Below are 19,319 nucleotides of genomic sequence, written 5' to 3'. Positions count from 1 at the left end.
TCGAGTCTTTTCTCTCCAGTCAATCGCTGCTAGGGTTCATCAACGGGTCCTCTCCTCGTCCGTCGCCAACTGTTCAAGTCCGAAATGGTGATGTTGTGATAGAGGAAGCTAACCCTGAGTTTGTTAAATGGATTCGGCGCGACCAGTTGGTTATGGCTTGGCTGTTTGGGTTGTTTTCAGAAGAAGCTCTTCGTTCCGTGTATAGTCTCACCTCCGCTCAGGACGCCTGGTTCAGTTTTGGGAAGAAATACAATCGAGTTTCCGCTACCCGCAAGCTCGATCTTCAGAGGAATCCACAAGGTATGTCAAAGAAAGACAAGACCATGACTGTGTATCTGAACGAGGTTAAATCTGTTTGTGATCAACTTGATTCTATTGGATGTCCTGTGTCTGAACAAGAGATGATTTACGCTGCTCTCACCGGTTTTGGTCGTGAGTATGAGTCTATTTGTACAGTTATTGAGCATTCTATGGACTCCTCTCCTAATGCAACCTTTGAAGATGCCATCTTTAAACTTGTCAACTTCGATGACAAGTTAAAAGTGTACAATGAGGCTGCTACTCCGACACCTCACTTAGCCTTTCATACCAGTCGAGGATACTCCAACAGAGGTCGTGGTTTCTTCAATAACAAAGGAAACAGAGGACATGGCTCTGGTTCCTACTCAACCAGAGGTAGAGGGTTTCATCAACAGTTCTCAGGAGGCAACTCCGGTTCCAGACCAACCTGCCAGATCTGTGGTCGATATGGTCACACAGCTGATCGTTGCTACAACCGATTTGATCAACAGTTTCAGACTCCAGAGAACCTTCACAATGTGATAACAACTATGAAACTCTATGATCAAGTCCAGCTCTCTGGTCAAGAATGGTCTCCAGACTCAGCTGCTTCTGCTCATATCACAAATGATGGATCTCAACTGCAATCTTCTGCGCCTTATCTTGGTAACGATCAGGTTATAGTTGGAAATGGCGACTATCTCCCCATCACACACATTGGGTATATTCCTCTGCACACGCCAAAAGGTATTCTGCCTTTAGATGATGTTCTAGTGTGTCCAGCTATAACTAAATCATTGCTTTCTGTATCAAAACTCACCTCAGATTATCCGTGTGAATTTACATTTGATGATGAATCTGTATTGGTTAAGGACAAGGTGACAAAGCAGGTGATAACTCAAGGTCACAGGCATAAAGATCTCTATATTCTGAAGGATACCCGGTTTCAGGCTTTCTACTCTACGCGTCAGCAAGCTGCTTGTGAGAAGATTTGGCACCAGAGGCTTGGCCATGCTCACTCGGATATTCTTTTTCTTCTTTCTAGAAATAAGGCAATCATTTTGAATAAGGCAAGTGCCAAGTCTGTTTGTGATGCATGTCATTTTGGGAAAAGCTGTAAACTTCCCTTTCTTGAGTCTGATTTTGTTTCTTCACGCTCTTTGGAGCGTATACATTGTGATTTGTAGGGTCCAAGCCCAGTGATTTCTAATCAAGGATTTAAGTTTTATGTTATCTTCATTGACCATCACACAATATTCACTTGGTTGTATCCATTGAAGCAAAAGTCAGATTTTTACTCACTCTTTGTCAGTTTCAAGCAACTTATAGAGAATCAATTTCAGAGTAAAATCTTACAGTTTCAGTGTGATGGTGGAGGAGAATTTCTCAGTAAGCAGTTCTTGATGCTTCTGTCTCAGTCCGGTATTCAGCAACGCATCTCTTGTCCTCACACGCCTCAGCAAAATGGTTTAGCAGAGAGGAAACATCGGCATTTGACAGAACTTGGCATTACAATGATGTATCATGGCCGTGTTCCTCAACAGTTTTGGGTTGAAGCTTTCTTTACTGCAGTCTTTCTGATTAATCTTCTACCTGCTTCTCCTCTTCCTGACCACAAGAGTCCTTATCAGATGTTGTTTGGCTTCCCTCCGGTGTATACAGCTCTAAGGTCTTTGGATGCAAGTGCTTTCCTTCACTACGTCCTTACATGCAGAACAAGCTTGATCCAAAGTCCTTAGCATGTGTCTTTCTTGGCTATAACGACAAGTACAAAGGATATCGATGCTACTATCCTCCAACTGGGCGAGTCTTCTTAAGTCGCCATGTTCTGTTTGATGAAACAACTTTTCCTTTTGAAGATATTTATAGAAGCTTTCACAAGGATACAAAGTCTGCCTTGTTAAATGCTTGGAGAGCTGCTCATCTTGCAGCTTCTCCAGTGGTGTCTGAATCTACGCCACCCCTTTCTCAAGAGGAGATTCTCCCCTCGCGTCATCACGTTTCTCCTCCTGTTGGAGACAACCCTGTTCCACCTATTGTAGCTACACCACCCCTGCCTCCACCTAGTCTGGTTCATAATGGCAATGTTGCTCCTCCTACTCCTGTTTATTAACAACAAGATCCAGTAGAGCAAGTTGTTCAGGAACCATCTGTTCATCCAATGGTTACTCGGGCTCGCTCAGTCATAGTGAAACCAAACCCACGCTATGCCTTGTTTACTGTGAAAGATGAGTTTACAGAACCAAGATCTTTGAAAGAAGCATTGAAACATCCCGGTTGGAATAAGGCTATGGGAGTTGAGATGGGTAATATGGAAGAGACTGAGACATTTGGGCGTGTTCCACCAGAAGATGGTCAGAATCCTGTAGGATGTCAATGGGTTCATAAAATCAAACGGAATGTTGATGGTACAGTGATGAAGTTGAAGTCAAGACTTGTGGCACGGGGTAATGAGCAAGAAGAGGGTATCGGCTTTATTGAAACCTTCAGTCCAGTAGTCCGTTCTGCTACAATACAGACAGTCTTACATGTGGCAGTCACAAAAAAGTGGCCATTAAGGCAATTGGATGTTCAGAATGTGTTTCTACATGGTGATTTAAAGGAAACCGTGTTTATGAAGCAACCATTGGGCTTTAAAGATCCAGAAAAGAAGGACTACGTTTGCAAGCTTAAGAAGGCGATATATGGACTGCGACAAGCACCACGGGCTTGGTTCGACAAGTTCAGTAATTTTCTTCTGGACTTTGGCTTTGCTTGTAGCTTTCCAGATCCTTCTCTGTTCATCTACCATCGTGGATCAGATGTTATTTACCTTCTATTGTATGTTGATGACATGATTGTCACCGGGAACAACACTGATCTTCTTGAAGGTCTTCTCAAGCAGTTGAATACAATATTCAGAATGAAGGATCTTAGATCTGTTCATTACTTTCTTGGTATACAAGTGCATCATCACTCCGATGGCCTATTTTTGAATCAAGCAAAGTATGCAACAGATCTTCTTATTAATGTTGGCGTGAAAGATTGTGCTCCGGTTGAAACACCATTACCTCTGAAGTTTGATAAAGTTCCTGGTCAAGATGAAACGTTCTCAAATCCTTCTTACTTTAGAAGTTTAGCTGGAAAGCTTCAGTATCTTACACTCACTAGACTGGATCTCCAATTCTCTGTCAACTACATCTGTAAAAAGATGCACATGCCAAGTCAGTCTGATTTCTCTCTTCTCAAGCGGATACTACGTTATGTCAAAGGGACTTTGGAGATGGGGATCAGAATCAAAGCAAATATTGATTCGACGTTGGTGTGCTATAGTGATAGCGATTGGGCAGGGTGCAGAGACACAAGACGGTCAACCGGCGGCTTCTGTACTCTCCTCAGGTCCAATGTTATATCTTGGTCAGCTAAGAGACACGAGACAGTCTCTAAATCGTCTACGGAGGCTGAATACCGAACAATGTCATTAGCTGCTTTGGAGATAGTGTGGCTTCAAAATCTTCTGCGTGTGATGGGACTGCAGCAACAGAGGACTCCGTTACTTCTCTGTGACAATCTCTCGGCTGTTTGTCTTACGGCAAACCCGATGTTCCATAAACGGACCAAACACTTCGATGTTGACTACCATTATGTGAGGGAACAGGTTGCTCTGAAAGCTCTAGAAGTGAAACACATCCCTGCTTCTAAGCAACTTGCGGATGTTTTCACTAAGTCCCTTGGTCATGAGGCATTTTTCAAACTGCGAAGCAAACTTGGTGTTTCCTTGCATCCCACGGCAAGTTTGAGGGGGTGTATTAACCAAACTGAGCCCATCACATTATCACTTACTCAGCCCAACGGAATGTCAGAGGAAGCCGATCATGGAGACAAAACACGCTCAAGGCGTGGGAGAGGAAGGTACACGACGAAGGAGTGTGCACGGCTTGACTGCAACGGTCTCATTTCCAGCTCACCAAATCGTCACCACCAATAGATTCGACGTGCTCCAATCAGGTGTTAGGGCGTACTAAAGATAAGGATGACATCTTTGTATAAATAGATGATGGGTTGTAACGTTGGTCTTAAGTTGAATATCAATAAAGCATTTCAGTAAAGTGATTTCTCCTTCCAGATTCTTGTGTTTCACACTTGCTTCATGGACTTTGGCCCATGGCCGGTCCTGTGGAGTGTGTAGCAAGAAGAAGGGTCCAGAGCAGATTGACAGATACGGTGTTGTTCTCTTTATTTTATTGCCGTTTCGTTAGCTGAGACCGAGTCACAATATCAAATTCGCCTTTTGTGTTTGGTTTGGCAGGAAACTACAGGAAGAGCTAAGTAATGAACTCGACCTGCAAATCAAAGTAGCTGAAAAACCGTCAGTCTGGGAACTCCTCCGTGTTCGATTCATTCGCCTACCTGACATCATCATCAAGGTTTCTTTCTTTTTTATTCCCATTTCCATTTATCAAGATTACTGATTCTAACTCTCTGTAGCCTTTCAGCTGCTTGTATGGTACATCAGTCGGGTATGGAGATATATTCGTGGTAAGACCCATCATACCTAACCCGAATATCACTTGGAGTGTCTTTTGACTCATGGACAAATCTAGGTAACCTATTCTATTTTTCATACCCGAACCAACCCAAGACGTGCATGAAAGATCCGACTCAAAAAAAGTGTGCTGATTGTCAGATGAGAATACAAGAAAGAAGATTTGGGGCAGGGAGGGCCATGGGAGAAGCAGAATCTTGAGAACTACTTTGCATGTACAAGTTGGATCACGTCTGATTATGGGATGGTCCGGTTATGACTCGCTCATAATTTCATGTTCACCCAATGAACACAGAGAAACGACAAGATCAAAACGAAAGATTAGAACTATCATGATCACACCTTAAAAGAGGGAAGCTTTTGTTTGTTATTACTAGAAACAAAAGAGAGAGGTACAGAGAATTAACACATGACTGAGATTGTTCAAAGAGCTCAGGATATAACAAAGATAAGTCGTCCCCTGGTTATGCAAATAGACATCAAAGGTTGAAGAAGCTTAGTGGATTTGGTTATACATTGCTTTGCTTATACATCTTCGTGTCCAACACTTGCTTCCCGCACATTGCACACACTCCTGCACAACCATGAATGAAACAAAAATTCCATCATTTATTGGGTTACTCCACTATATGGCTATATATAATTAGAGGTAGTATAACAGATAGGTAGATGTATTTACTGATTTTTACCTTTGCTATAGGCACATGTGTGACAATATTTACCATCTTGGTGCACTTGCTGCTTGCAAATCATGCACTTCGTGGTAGCAGTACCGTAAGGTGTCCATCTACAAAGTAAATAACCGTCAGAATCAGCCAAGAAAAAACAACAACAACACTTATCGACAATTATAACTACTTCTTCAATAGCGAGCACTATACCACTACAACACGTAGTTTTTGCAAACATTTGATCTTCCTAAACATATACCAATGTTGATTCTACGAAAACCAACAGAAAACGAAACCAATACTCAACTCAGGAAAGACGATACAAACATCCAATGAGAACTTCTACACTAACTAATGCACTGATGATTCTTAGAAGAAACAAAACAACACTCAACTCAAACTAGAACAGAACTCGCCTTAAAAACTACAAAAGTATCACCTTTTCCACTATAACTTCAACATCTACTAATGAATCTTAGAAAGAGCTAACAAGAAACAAACCAATACTCAGCCTTAAACAAAGACAATACAAAGATTACACCTTTAAGGCTATTTCGATGTTAAAGGAAGGAAGGAAACCTGTTCTTCTTGGAGAGAAGTTTGTTCTCGTTGATCTTGCGGCCACCACCTTCGGTAACATTACGAGCACCATCCTTCCACTTATCTGGAACTATCACCTTTGATAACTTCTTCTCACCTAAACAACAAGCAAAGATTCATACAAAAAGGTTCATGCTTTGCACTAATATAACAGATCTGAGAAACCAAATCGAATCAGAAATCATACGGCAAATAAAATCGATCTAGAGATCATTAGGTTTTGATGATCGATCCAATTCGATTCGAATACGGAATTGAAGATCTGAGATGAAATAAGAGGAGGTTGACGAAGGGCTTACACTTATCGCACACCATCTTCGTCGTCTCCCCAGATATTGATGAAGAAACCCTAGCGCCCAATTCGATTTGACACGAGGGAGAAGCTAACTCCTTATTTATTTATTAACTTTTATTATTTTATTTTTCCTTTTCTGGAAAGTATGGTTACCGTTTTGTCGGTTAAAACGCGCGACTAGAGGCGGACTCGCGTTTCGTTTCAGCGTCACCCACCAATTGCAAAATAGCAACCATAGGCATCATTACTTAGATCATCTCACGAAAATTCTTAAAAAATATTACTAAAATATAAATATTCATTAAATATTTGAGTATTTTAAGAAATTAAATATATTGAGTATTTTAACCTATGAGTAATTATGAAAATATTGTAAAATCTAAACTAAAAAAAACTTTATATTGTGTTACTCATATATCTTTGTATGCGAGAAAGCAAAAAAAAAAAGAAGTAAAACAGAAAATAGAAAAGGCTGAGATTGAGGTCTTACAGTATTTGTTTTTTTCAATGTTCAACATATATATAAAAACAACCTTCACATAAACATAAACATAAATAAATAGATATATAGATATATATATCTCAAAATGATGATTAATAATAATAATTGTCATTATCATACACAAGAGCTTCATAATCTTCTCCACTTAAGTCCGATCTGACGAGACAATGTAGCTTATCCTCAGTCCACGAAGCCATTGCTTGTTCCTTACGGCGACCTTTAGATTTGTTGGCTGACTTTTTAGCCGGTGAGGCATGGCAATCACTGCACTTGGACCTTTCACATCTTCCTGTGAATTTCGAGTGGTTAGTCGGTTTTGATGGCACTTTGGTAAATACTCCAAAAGCTGGTGGTGAATCAAACCGGTTCACAAACAGTTTTGCGGGTCGCGGGTTTAATTCGGAAGGAAGAACCATCAATGTCCGAACAACACCGTGTTGGCGACCTTCTCTCTTCATTTTTGCTTATTTTGATTTGAGACTTGATGCATTGTCGAGTTTAACAATGTGTGCATATATAGAAACTTGAACTTGGGGAGGGGGAAGCACTGCGTACCAAATGTGTTTGGGACTCAAGAAAATGCGAATGGTCAACTATACTTGTACACCAAGAAATTCTCATCATTTTAATATTGGTTTTTGGGGTTTGTTTTTGTTTATTTGGTCGGCATTATGTGGGGGACTTCTTAAAAGTCCTTTAAGATATTGAAACCACATTGTCGATTGTTATAATTGATAACAGAGTCATTATCATGAATTTTGAGTGAACCGGGAACAGTTTTATGACATTTAAGCTAATTATTTCAAAAACCATAATTTTGAACTAATTATTTTTTAAAAAAAAACTATTCGTGACAAGTCATCCCATTCGTCGTGATTCGCCACTGGTTGTTCTTCCTTATTTTTTTTCTACATCCTGTTTTATTTGCTTACTAAATGTTGTAGAAAAAAACCAAAGATCTGGAATGCAGCTTGGAGCTGAGGGATTCACGGTTGGATTGCTCTTGGCGTTTGTCACCAATGTGCTTGTGCTAGTTAGGAACCTCACTGCTCAAAGATTGGTGATTCTTTTGGCTCTGTTCGTATCGTTCTGGGCTGTGAAGAAAGTTGTTTACTTGGATGATTGGAAGACCGAATATGGGATTCATCAGTATTTGCCATCGAGTTGGCTTTGAAGAAACGTCCTTTACAAGGTAATGGGTTTAGGTCTCGAAAATATCTCTGGGCAAGTTGCGTTTTTGATGGAACCCAAAGACTTAGAAACACTTTTACTGCAATTTTCTTTTCATATCCTTTACTCACAATACATCGATGTCTATAAATACAGAAGAAGACAAAGTAACTACCCATTACTATCACACATCACTAGTGGAAGACAATTCCATTAACTCAGAAACAATTATAATATCATGTTTTCTTACTCCAAGCCATTGGTTTACTTTGGTTAACCATTTGACTCTCATCAGTTTTGCTCGAATTGTTTGAGTTAATGTAGTGCAATGTCAGATGGTTTGTACTCATTACTGCTATACTAGTTTCTTTTTTTTGGTAAAAGCTATACTAGTTTCTTGTTAGTACTTCATCTAATATGATCAGGAATATGGAACTCTAGTCTATGATATGTCAGCATACAACGTTGTTCATTGTTCTGTAGGCTCCATGTTTCAGAAGGTATGAAAGCTAGGAAGTTTTTCTTAATGAATGTAAATTATATTCAATCAAAAGTTTGTGTTACATCGGATGCTACTTTATTTTGAAAGCGTCGTTTGAGCTTTTGTTTTGTTGTTGATCTTGCTCTTTTCTTTTAAGTTTTCAGTTTGATGTCTCCGAAAATTTTACCACCATCTCCTGTTGTTATCTGTTTGAGAATCAACCTGAGTCAAGATCGGTTTAATATTGAGTTCTTTCATCCAATCTTATATGATAGAGATATAGTTTCGTTTTATACCTTTGTTAGCTTTAGCCTATCAACATGACAGGCTTGTGCGCGTGGGCACCATCTTATTTTATTCCTGGGAAAATCGAGACATGGCTTTGTATTAAGTAAGACATTCGTAAGATTATTTAAACTTGAAAAATCGAATCACGCCTCTCAAATGCATTACACAAGTGAAGTGGTTATACCTCTGATTGTTTGCTGTGATGCTATTTTTTCTAACGATGCTATTTTTTCTAACGAATCTACAGCCAATAGTAGTTTTATGACTTTATCCATATGATATTTTCTTATGACTTATTCTTGAAACTCTAGGTTCACCAACCAATAGGATTTCATTGTTTCAAATTCGATATCTTTTAAAAAAAGAAAAAAAATATTGTCAAATTATATTATTTTTTAAAAATTAAAATGTAAAAATAAATAAATAAAAAATAGTAGTAATTACAAAAAAAATATTTTTAACGTCGTCATTAAAACATTAAACTCTGAATCCTAATCCCTAAACCTTAAATACAAAACCCTAAACTCTAAACCCTTAGACAAACCCTAAACTCTAGGATAAATCTTAAACTTTAAATCAAAATCACTAAACAATAAAACACTCAAGGGTTTAGGATTTAGGGTTTAGGGTTTAGAGTTTTAGGGTTTAGTGTTTTTATTTAGATTTTAGGATTTATCCAAGGATTTAGGTTTTACCTAACGGTTTAGAGTTTACCCAAGGGTTTAGGTTTTACCCAAGGGTTTAGGTTTTACCCAAGGGTTTAGGTTTAGAGTTTAGGGATTAGGGATTGGGATTTAGGGTTTAGTGTTTTGCTGACGACGTTAAAAAGATTTTTTTTAATTCTTTTTTCTGTAACTACTATTTTTTACTTTTTTTTATTTTAAAAACATAATATAACTTGCCAATATTTTATTTCCTTTTTTAAAAGATATCAAATTTAAAATAATAAAATCCTATTGGTTGGTGAATCTAGAGGTTCAGGTGAACCCAAAAATAACTCTTTTCTTATAACTACCAACTCTGTCCAACTCCCTTTTGGCTTTTCGTTATATTGGCCCTTTAGTTTTAGTTTTAAAATTTCTGGCTCCACAAAGCGATTAGCTCTTTTATGTCATCGTGCTTGCAATGCATGATGTAGGTTTGCGGTAAGCATGATGAAGGCTTGCGAATTCACCCTATTCGGGTTATTCAGTTTTAGTTAGTTTCGGTTAGCAAACAAATTTAGTTTCGGTTAGCAAAAAAATGTGCTGAATTAAACAAACAAAAATTTGGTTCCACATTGCCGAGTACTAGGGGCATAGGAGCCAGATACGTTATTGATATATTGTGTTGTGTTGTTTTGCGTATGAGACTTTGCCGTTTGTTTTATTTTATATATATTTGTTCTCCGATGTTATCTATAATGGTGAAGATTGGGATTTACAGGCGAAACAACTTGATTAGGTTGATATAAAAATGACCAAATAATTCATATTTGTTGTTATTTTCATGGCTTATCTCCGTATTGATTTGATCTACTATTAGTGTTATTAGCGCTTTTATGTTTGAAGTTGAGGTTTATGGGTTTTGTTGTGATTAGGTAGGTAGTTTATTAGTATATAAATCAAATAAGTGCTAAGGAGATGATGTACTTTGTGAAGTTATTGAAACTGTGGACTAGATGTGATTGTGAGTAGAATTGTGTATTATGTGTTTCGTGGGTTTTCTTTTTGGTAAACCTTAGGTCGCTTTGTGTGGCTAGAATACGTTGTGGTGAGTTTATGATTTTTTTATTTATTTTTAGTGTTCAAATGGCTTATTGCGAAGGTACGATTATATGTTTGTTGTTTCTTTAAATTTGTTTTAAAAAAATGTTTGTGGTTTTATATGTGTTGCGGTTAGTTTTTGGTTGTGGTGGTTTCTTTGAGTTCGAGGGAAGGTTATTTTAAATAATGCAGAGTTTGTAACTGAAGTTGCATCTGAAATTGAGATATAATTATAATCATGTGTTACGTTTAGCAACAACACAAACTTAATATAATTTGTTGTAATATTTTTCTCCTAAAAGGTTTAATTCTTTGTTTGGCTGAAGGAACTCTCCGAATTGTTTTCTTTTCAGAATATCAAAACATACAAACACTCCAAAACAACTCTTATGATGAAATGTCTTTACTTGAGTCCAAAACTTTGGCTAGTGGTAGTTTGAGAATTGATTCATCGTTTATCTCTTGCTTTCTATTGAACACATGAGGTTTCATTGGATTATTATACCTTAAGCAAAAGGAATCCGATTCTATATGTAACAAATACTACATCATAAAATTTAAGAATCAAGAATAACTGCGACTATTGTTTATTTTTTTATCTTTTTCCAACATGGAATTGGAAAATCGAGTTTTGATAAGTAACAAAATCAAAAGCCAAGCCAAAATTGTTCATCGTTGTTTGCAAGCCTTGGGTCTCTCTCTGTTCGATCACAATTCAACAAAATCACAGCTTTTTTTTTTTTTTTTTTTTTAACCTGGGAGTATCCCAGGCCCCCGGAGAGGCCCAGACTAATCCCCAAGTGGAGGTGCAGCCCACGGATAGATCTTCTCTCCGGGTATTCAAATGTGCCCTAAAGCGTAGGCCCATATCCGTGTGGGTGATAGGGATCGACAGTTCGCCACAGCCTGGTGTCGAACCCGTGAGCATGACAATTGGCCCCCAAGGTTCGCAACCAAGTGTGCTACCTGATCCCGTCAAAAAATCACAGCTTTCTTCCAATAAACCAGATGTTTGTTTTCATGTTAGAGGAGACAAAAATCTTTAATATCAATGCTTTTAAGAGAAATGTTTTTTTTTTGAGCAAAACTTTTAAGAGAAATGTTAGTACCATGAATTCACAGAAAATTCAGAGAGAACATCAGTAAGATCTTGGCCGTAAGTCACTAACGTTTTTTATGGGAAATAGAAGAGTCTAGAAAATTTTACCTCACAACCCATAATCATAAATATAATGCCACTCTTTTGGGAAATAGAAGAGTCTAGTCATCCTACTTCTAAAGCCGCATGTAAAGACAGAGGGTTTTGTGTAAAGTGAACCTTTCCAAACTCTGATGTTGATATAATTGCCAGGGTTCGATTATTTTCGGTGAATTCGTTGCAGTATTTGCTATTGATTGCTATGGGATTAACCTGAGAAGGAATGGTATATCAACAAACATGAAAAAGTGATTATTATATTTTTAGGAATATTTTTGACCAAGTACCGTATATAAACTTCCAGAAACATCGCCAAACTTTTCAATGACTCCAGAGACAGGGACATGAAAGCCATGATAATCCTGTAACAGTTTGTGAAGAACGTATCAGTGACTGTAGAAGTGTTTTTTAGCCTTTTGAGAATCGTTATTTTAATACGGAAATAACTATTCTAGTTGTGTACCTGAGGTGCTAGTCGGAATATCACCAAAGATCCATCAAGAAAGGCATTTCGATTCACATTCTTCCCAAAGAGGCCTCTAATCGAAAACTTCCGGCCCTATCAACATATCAGTTAACATCATTTGCTCTGAGAGTTTTCTAAATATTCGCAAAATAACAGTTATTATGGTATATAGTAAGCTACTATGTAAACAGTTTTACCTTGATCCAGAATCTGGTGCTGTCCTCCACTGACTGGAATACCATTAATCGACAATCAGCAGCACATACAGCAACATCATCACGGTTCATGTATGCCATTGTTCTCGCACCAGGTTTCAACTCCCTTATGAAAAATTCATCTGAATGTAATGTTGAGACTATAAATACGATCTCCTTTTCTACCTTGAAGTGCTGCAGAGGATACTTGACTTCAGCCATGTTTATTTGATCCTGCGACAGACAAAACCTCATTTCCAAACCAACACACATTATAGCTTGATAGAGAGAGTAGTAACTTTCCATACCTTAAAGAAGTTAAGAAAGCTGGCAATTTTTAGGGCGGATTCAACTGTGTTCATTTTCTTCCCCTGCTTCTCAGAAAGTTTATGCAGAATCTCCTTTGCCCCTGGATCAAGAAGATATAAATCAAACCATGCAAGCTTACGTTGTTACAATGGATTCATGAAGAGAACGCGAAGCTTGTATGCACAAATGAAACTATATACAATAGCTTATCACATAGGTTGCATTTGAGAAGTAAAAAAAATGCTAATTAGTTTACCTTGATCCATAAGTCTAAGCCCAAATTTTGGACTGGTAAATAGCTATCATGGACAGAAAAATCTTTGAGTCTTATCAACTCTTCCACAAGCCTCTTAGTCTTCCTGTCAATCACCTAAAGCAAGAAACGACAAAGACTTGGACATTTGAGCAAGAGATCATGAGACTTAACAAAAGAGAGGACAAAGAATGTGAGAAGCACTTGAACCAGTATTCAAATCAACGTCATAAGTAGATAAGCGTTTCCATTCACTTAGTTTGAACATCCATCTGAACATAATGAATATGGTGTTGTTACTTAAGGAGAATGTATTAGTTTCTGCGTGGTTATTAAGTTTATAAGAAGGAGAGACTTCTCTCTCACCCATATGATGCTTGTCTATCAGTCAAAAACCTACCAGTCATCACTTGATTGCCCGTTCCTTCGTCAAAACAGAGAGTCAAATTTGAGATGATAATAACAGAAATCTAAGAAAAATAACAGAAACCTTTGACCAAACGAAATTAAGGTTTTTTTTTTACCTCATCTTTTGCTACAAGCATAAATGGAGAAGCAGAAGCCGAAGCAGGATCGTTTGATTTCGATATCTGACTCCCCGGAATGGGAATAGTCCGCAGACCAAAGATCTCGAGTAGAACAACAAACGGGCCGAAATGAAAACCTAAAGCCCATGCAAAACACGAAACTTCAGGTAGGAAGAAAACCTCACGCGAGGTAACAAAAAAACGGCACGCAAGTTGAGAAAAAACAGGAGAAGAGACCCACAAAACGCTGACGTGTCGCCTCATTATATTATAGATTTCAATTAATGAAAATTTTACTAAAATTAACCGAAGTTTTTGGTTTCAGTTTAATTTTGGTTTCGGTTAAATTCTTTTTTTGGCTAGCTCAATTTTTTTTTCAAAGTTTTCGTTAAAGTTTTAGTTAGTTTGACTTTGATAGTTTGATTAGTTCGGTCTGGAAATTAGTTAAGACTGGCAGGGTTGGATTATATTTTTCAAAAGAAATTAGGAAACCCTAATTGATTGCCGAATCAAACCAATAAAATATTTTTATCTACTTAATTAAAACGAACTTGAACTGAAAACCAAAAATGAAATACAGTGGCAATATAACAATTACTAAAAAAGATTATGATCATTCCTAAGATGTTGATTTCTACTCTTTACGAAAAAAATGCCACACATAACTACTACAATCAGTTACATTTTTCTGACGGGATAGAAGATTTAACCCAAAGGCAAGAGGTGTCTTGAAAGTGACTAAGCACAATTTTCAACATATATAAACAAAACCAACACAGCTGTCTCACCAAGTCACATTGTCTGTTATCACAAATCTACAATTTAAGACAATGACGATTGCATTACATTTGTATACATAAATATAGGAACTTAAAAACGTGAAGGCCACAACTCAAATATCTCAAAATGTGTAAATTTACAAATCTATAAAAAAATGCTTGAGGCTAATCATTTGATTCGACAGCAATATTTATTTGTGTTTACTCTTTGTATAATATATTAATCGTTGTTGATTAGTTATAGACTTTATACTTAATATAATGATAAATGACAGCTTTGCATCTATCTCATTAAAACATGATCATTTGTAGAATTAACCTTATATCATTGTTTCATCTATCTAAGCAGTTAAGAGGGATTAAAATCCTAACATCATTGTTTGAAATTAACCTTACATATATATGAACAGGAATTTGTAATATAAAATGTAAAAACTATTTACAATTATGTTAGATTATTAGCCATTTTACGATCAAGATTATAACTTTTGCAAAGAAAATGATCGAAAACAAAACCCGCGCGGTTGCGGAGATCCAAATCTAGTATCGATTGAAAAGGGAAGTCATTTGTTTATTCAGCAAAAAGAACATACGTCAATGAAGATTTGTGGACTTGAGACTTGAGAGAGTATATCATTCATCACATACTTTTCAAGTTGCTAGAACAAATCTTTGATTGCATTTGTGTATATATTGGTTTAGTTTTAAATGATTTTTTAAACATTTATATTGTCTTAGTTGATAAAAAAAAAAACTATTTCCTACCAAAGCAGCAAATTATGTAGTTGAACCAGTTTAAAAAAAAAAAAACATATACATAAGTTTTCAGCGGCTTTGCTGATTTCCTCGAACGGCGAAGATTCGAGTTTATGGGTCTAGTAGTTGAACTAAAACTCGTGGAATGGGTAACTGATCACCTAAACCTTTAACTAGTTTACTTTAGACAACATTCTTGAAATAAAACATTGTTTCCCTTTGAAAAATAAACTATTTGTTATGAAAGTCATATAGATACAGCGCCGCATAAGTTGAAAATATAAAAGATGTGGGGTCCACTGCACTATTTGCACAGTAAATTTCTTTTCTATATATATATGATCGATTCGATCATTTGTAAATCATCACACATCGAAAACTCTTCTCTTCCTTTCAATAAAAAACTCTTTCTCTATATCAGTGTTATCTTCTCCTACGGGTATAAAATTTTGCTTCATTTAAATTCCTGCGATATAATAAAATACAAGTTCTTTTCATAACACGTTATCAGCACGATCACTCTGCGATTCGGTAAAATTTATTTGTATCATTTATACCCTGTTATAATGGTCGGTATACCGCCTCTACTATTATTTATATAATGTTATAATGGCCGGAATACCGCCTATATTATTTACTAGTAATTTAATTTATTTATTGGTCGGCCGAGCCGCCTTATATCCTGTTTATTATTTATTGGTCGGCCGAGCCGCCTTATATCCTGTTTATTATTTATTGGTCGGTCGAGCCGCCTTATATCCTGTTTATTATTAATTGGTCGGCCGAGCCGCCGTATAATTTATTTATTATTTTGCATTGATCGGCTGAGCCGTCGCATGATTTGTTGTCATAATTTTTTTACTTTTTAGATTTGATTGACCGTTTAATACGATATTTTCAGACTGATTTTTAGTGCACTCGATTTAGCCCCAACGGTCACAAAGAATTTTTTTCAAAAATTTCCCCTTTCTCCAACGGTTATGAATAGTGTTTTTCATCTATAAATACAACTCATTTTCACTCTATTTCATCATCCAAAACATTTCATCTTCTCTCAAAAAATTTCAAATCGCTCTCCTCCGATTTTTCATTTCAAGAAAGATGATTCGCGCACTTTTGTTTTTATGTGCCATTTTTATTTGTGTTTCTATTTATGGTTTATTCGTTGGAGAATTTACTCCAAGTGAATTTAAGATGAATATCGGTTTAATTTTCTTTACATCGCTTCTCCTTGTAATTGCTTGCATGATTAATGTAAACAGTTTCTTTTAATATTAATAATATTCTAATAATTTTTATTTATATGCTTTAGAAATACAAATGGCAAAAATCGAGAAACTTCAGTTTCCGGCATTGGAAGTAACTGGGACAAACTACACGGCATGGGTTACAAACATGGAGCTCCATCTAGATTCCGAGGAAATACTCGGAACAATAAAAGACGGCAATATATCAACCTCTCATGAAAAGGCTAAGGCCGTGATATTTCTGAGAAGGCATCTAGATGAAAATCTTACGCATGATTATGCGAGAACCAAAGATCCCTTAGATCTTTGGAAAGCTTTGAAGGAGAGGTTTGATAACCAAAAGAAAATTACTCTCCCCCATGCACTCGATGAGTGGAAAAATCTACGATTTCAAGATTTTGAAAAAGTGGAAACGTACAATTCCGCTATATTGAGAATAGCGGCGCAATTAGATTATTGCGGTAAGCCTGTCTCGGAAGCAGAAATGCTCGAGAAAACTTACCAAACGTTCCACAAAAATCATTATGTTCTACAAGAACAATATAGAAATTGTGGGTATACGAGGTTCTCTGAACTCGCTGTGGCGCTTATAATAGCGGAGAGAAATAATGAACTCCTCATTAAAAACCACAATGCCCGACCCACGGGAACCAAAGCATTTCTGAGGTAAATGCAACGGATATAAAAAATCCGGAAAAAGGAAATTATTCCTATCGTGGGCGTGGTCGTGGCCGTGGTCACAATCGTGGTTTTGGTCGTGGTCGTGGTTATCGATTTAACCGCAACCATGAAAGGAGTAACAACCCAAGAGGAAGGGGATCCAACACATGGAATCGATCTGATCGGGTAAAAGGGAAAGAAACCCAAGAAAACCCTACTCATAAAAATGAGAACGTCTGTTACAGATGTGGATCGAAGGGACACTGGTCTCAAGTATGTCGAACTCCTCGGCATCTATGCCAATTGTACCAAGAATCTATTAAAGGCAAGGCAAAGGAAGTAAATCTCAATGAACACCTTGTGGGTACAACATCGACATACCTCGAATCCTCTGACTTTATGGGAGATTTCGACGAGGCCACTCATCAAAATATTTGAAGTGCTTGTACTGATCAAGCTTAATAATGCCTAGTGATGCCATAAAATATTATGTATTTCACTTTCAAAATATTGTTGTATTTCAAAATATATAATGTATAATTATTGTGTACTTGTTATTGATGAATAATATGTTTAATTATGAAAGTTTATTTTCTTTATTAATATTAACTGTGTGTTACAGAAATGGATAAGAAAGCAAATGGAACAACAACTAAACAAATTGGTAGAGAAGTTTGCATACCAGATAGTGGCACAACGCACACTATACTGAAGGATAAGAGATATTTCTCTACTTTAAAGTCAGTAAAAATGACTGTAAACACAATATCAGGTCCTACAGACCTGATCGAAGGAATTGGCAAGGCGAACTTTATGTTGCCTAATGGAACAAAGTTTTCCATAGATAATGCCTTATATTCTCCAAATTCTAAGAAAAAATTGTTGAGTTTCAAAGATATATACCGTCAAGGGTATAACACTCAGTCTGCAACTGAGAATGGAAAGAAGTATTTATATATAACTTCTGAAAAATCAGGCAAAGGCCTTGTACTGGAAAAGTTTCCAGAACTTCCTTCTGGATTGCATCACACTTATATTGATGCTATAGAATCACATCTTGTGGTCAAAAGAAATACAGAAGATGTTACATTATGGCATGATCGTCTTGGTCATCCAGGCACTACAATGATGCGAAAAATCATTGAAAGCTCACATGGTCATTCAATAAAAACCCAAGATATATACCAAAGTAATAAAATGACATGTGATGCGTGTGCTCTTGGGAAATTAATCATAAGACCATCACCAACCAAAATTGACAAAGAATCACCAAAGTTTTTGGAAAGAATCCAAGGTGATATTTGTGGACCAATACATCCACCGTGTGGACCATTCTACTACTTTATGGTATTAATCGATGCATCGAGTAGATGGTCACATGTTTGTTTGTTATCATCTCGAAATATGGCATTTGCGAGATTTCTAACTCAGATAATCAAATTAAGAGCACAGTTCTCAGATTATCCAATTAAAAGAGTTAGATTAGATAACGCTGGTGAATTCACATCCCAAGCTTTTAATGATTATTGTATGGTATCAGGGATTGAAGTAGAGCATTCTGTTGCTCATGTTCATACACAAAATGGTTTGGCAGAATCATTAATTAAACGGCTGCAACTAATTGCAAGGCCATTGATCATGAGATCAAAACTCCCAACCTCTGTATGGGGACATGCTATTCTGCATGCAGAAGCACTAATTCGGATAAGACCAAGTGCATACCACAGATATTCCCCATTACAGTTAGCATTTGGAAAAGAACCAAATATCTCTCATCTAAAAATCTTTGGTTGCGCGGTTTATATTCCAATAGCACCACCGCAACGTACAAAGATGGGACCGCAAAGACGGTTGGGAATATATATTGGCTATGATTCTCCATCAATAATAAGATACCTAGAAACACAAACTGGTGATGTGTTTACGGCACGATTTGCCGATTGTCATTTCAATGAGAAAGAATTCCCAACTCTAGGGGGAGACAATAAACAAGTAGGAAAAGAGATCAAATGGAGTGTACCATCGTTATTACACCTTGATCCTCCTACGAAACAGTCAGAACTAGAAGTTCGACGTATCATGCATTTACAAAATATAGCAAATCAGCTACCAGATGCATTTGCTGATACCAAAATGGTAACTAAATCACATATACCCGCTGCAAATACTCCTGCTCGTATTGAAATACCACAAAATGGTGGAACGGCAGTTGATACACGTGAATCAGGAACACGTTTAAAGCGCGGTAGACCTATTGGTTCAAAGGATAAACTTCCTAGAAAACGTAAGGAATGTGAAAAGCATGATACTCCCAAAATAGCGGAAAATATTTTGGAAGAAGCGAATTGTGAATCGAACGACAATATAGAGCATC

General features: G+C 37.0%; 2 protein-coding genes across 3 annotated transcripts; both read right to left on the bottom strand.

The window, feature by feature from the left end:
• Positions 1-5,153: 5,153 nt before the first annotated feature.
• On the bottom strand, positions 5,154-6,593 carry LOC106391186 (cysteine-rich PDZ-binding protein). Its single transcript, XM_013831783.3, has 4 exons — positions 6,375-6,593; positions 6,055-6,172; positions 5,494-5,591; positions 5,154-5,378 (listed from the first exon to the last, which is right to left on the bottom strand). Exons 1-4 carry the CDS (start codon positions 6,388-6,390, stop codon positions 5,314-5,316), a joined length of 297 nt encoding a protein of 98 aa, XP_013687237.1. The 5' UTR covers positions 6,391-6,593; the 3' UTR covers positions 5,154-5,313.
• A 4,429-nt stretch (positions 6,594-11,022) lies between these two features.
• On the bottom strand, positions 11,023-13,895 carry LOC106394698 (phosphatidylserine decarboxylase proenzyme 2). Of its 2 annotated transcripts, none has more exons than XM_013835268.3 (9): positions 13,501-13,895; positions 13,343-13,400; positions 13,181-13,248; positions 12,980-13,093; positions 12,723-12,823; positions 12,418-12,648; positions 12,218-12,313; positions 12,042-12,116; positions 11,023-11,967 (listed from the first exon to the last, which is right to left on the bottom strand). In XM_013835268.3, exons 4-9 carry the CDS (start codon positions 12,987-12,989, stop codon positions 11,821-11,823), a joined length of 660 nt encoding a protein of 219 aa, XP_013690722.2. In that variant the 5' UTR covers positions 12,990-13,093; positions 13,181-13,248; positions 13,343-13,400; positions 13,501-13,895; the 3' UTR covers positions 11,023-11,820. The 2 variants fall into 2 exon arrangements, with proteins under 2 accessions (XP_013690722.2, XP_013690721.2); XM_013835267.3 differs by having other exon boundaries at positions 13,187-13,248; positions 13,501-13,894.
• Positions 13,896-19,319: the final 5,424 nt, after the last annotated feature.

This window comes from Brassica napus, chromosome C9 (assembly GCF_020379485.1).
Source record: "Brassica napus cultivar Da-Ae chromosome C9, Da-Ae, whole genome shotgun sequence".
Taxonomy (NCBI): Eukaryota; Viridiplantae; Streptophyta; class Magnoliopsida; order Brassicales; family Brassicaceae; genus Brassica; species Brassica napus.
This window is presented reverse-complemented; position numbering and strand designations above follow the sequence as displayed.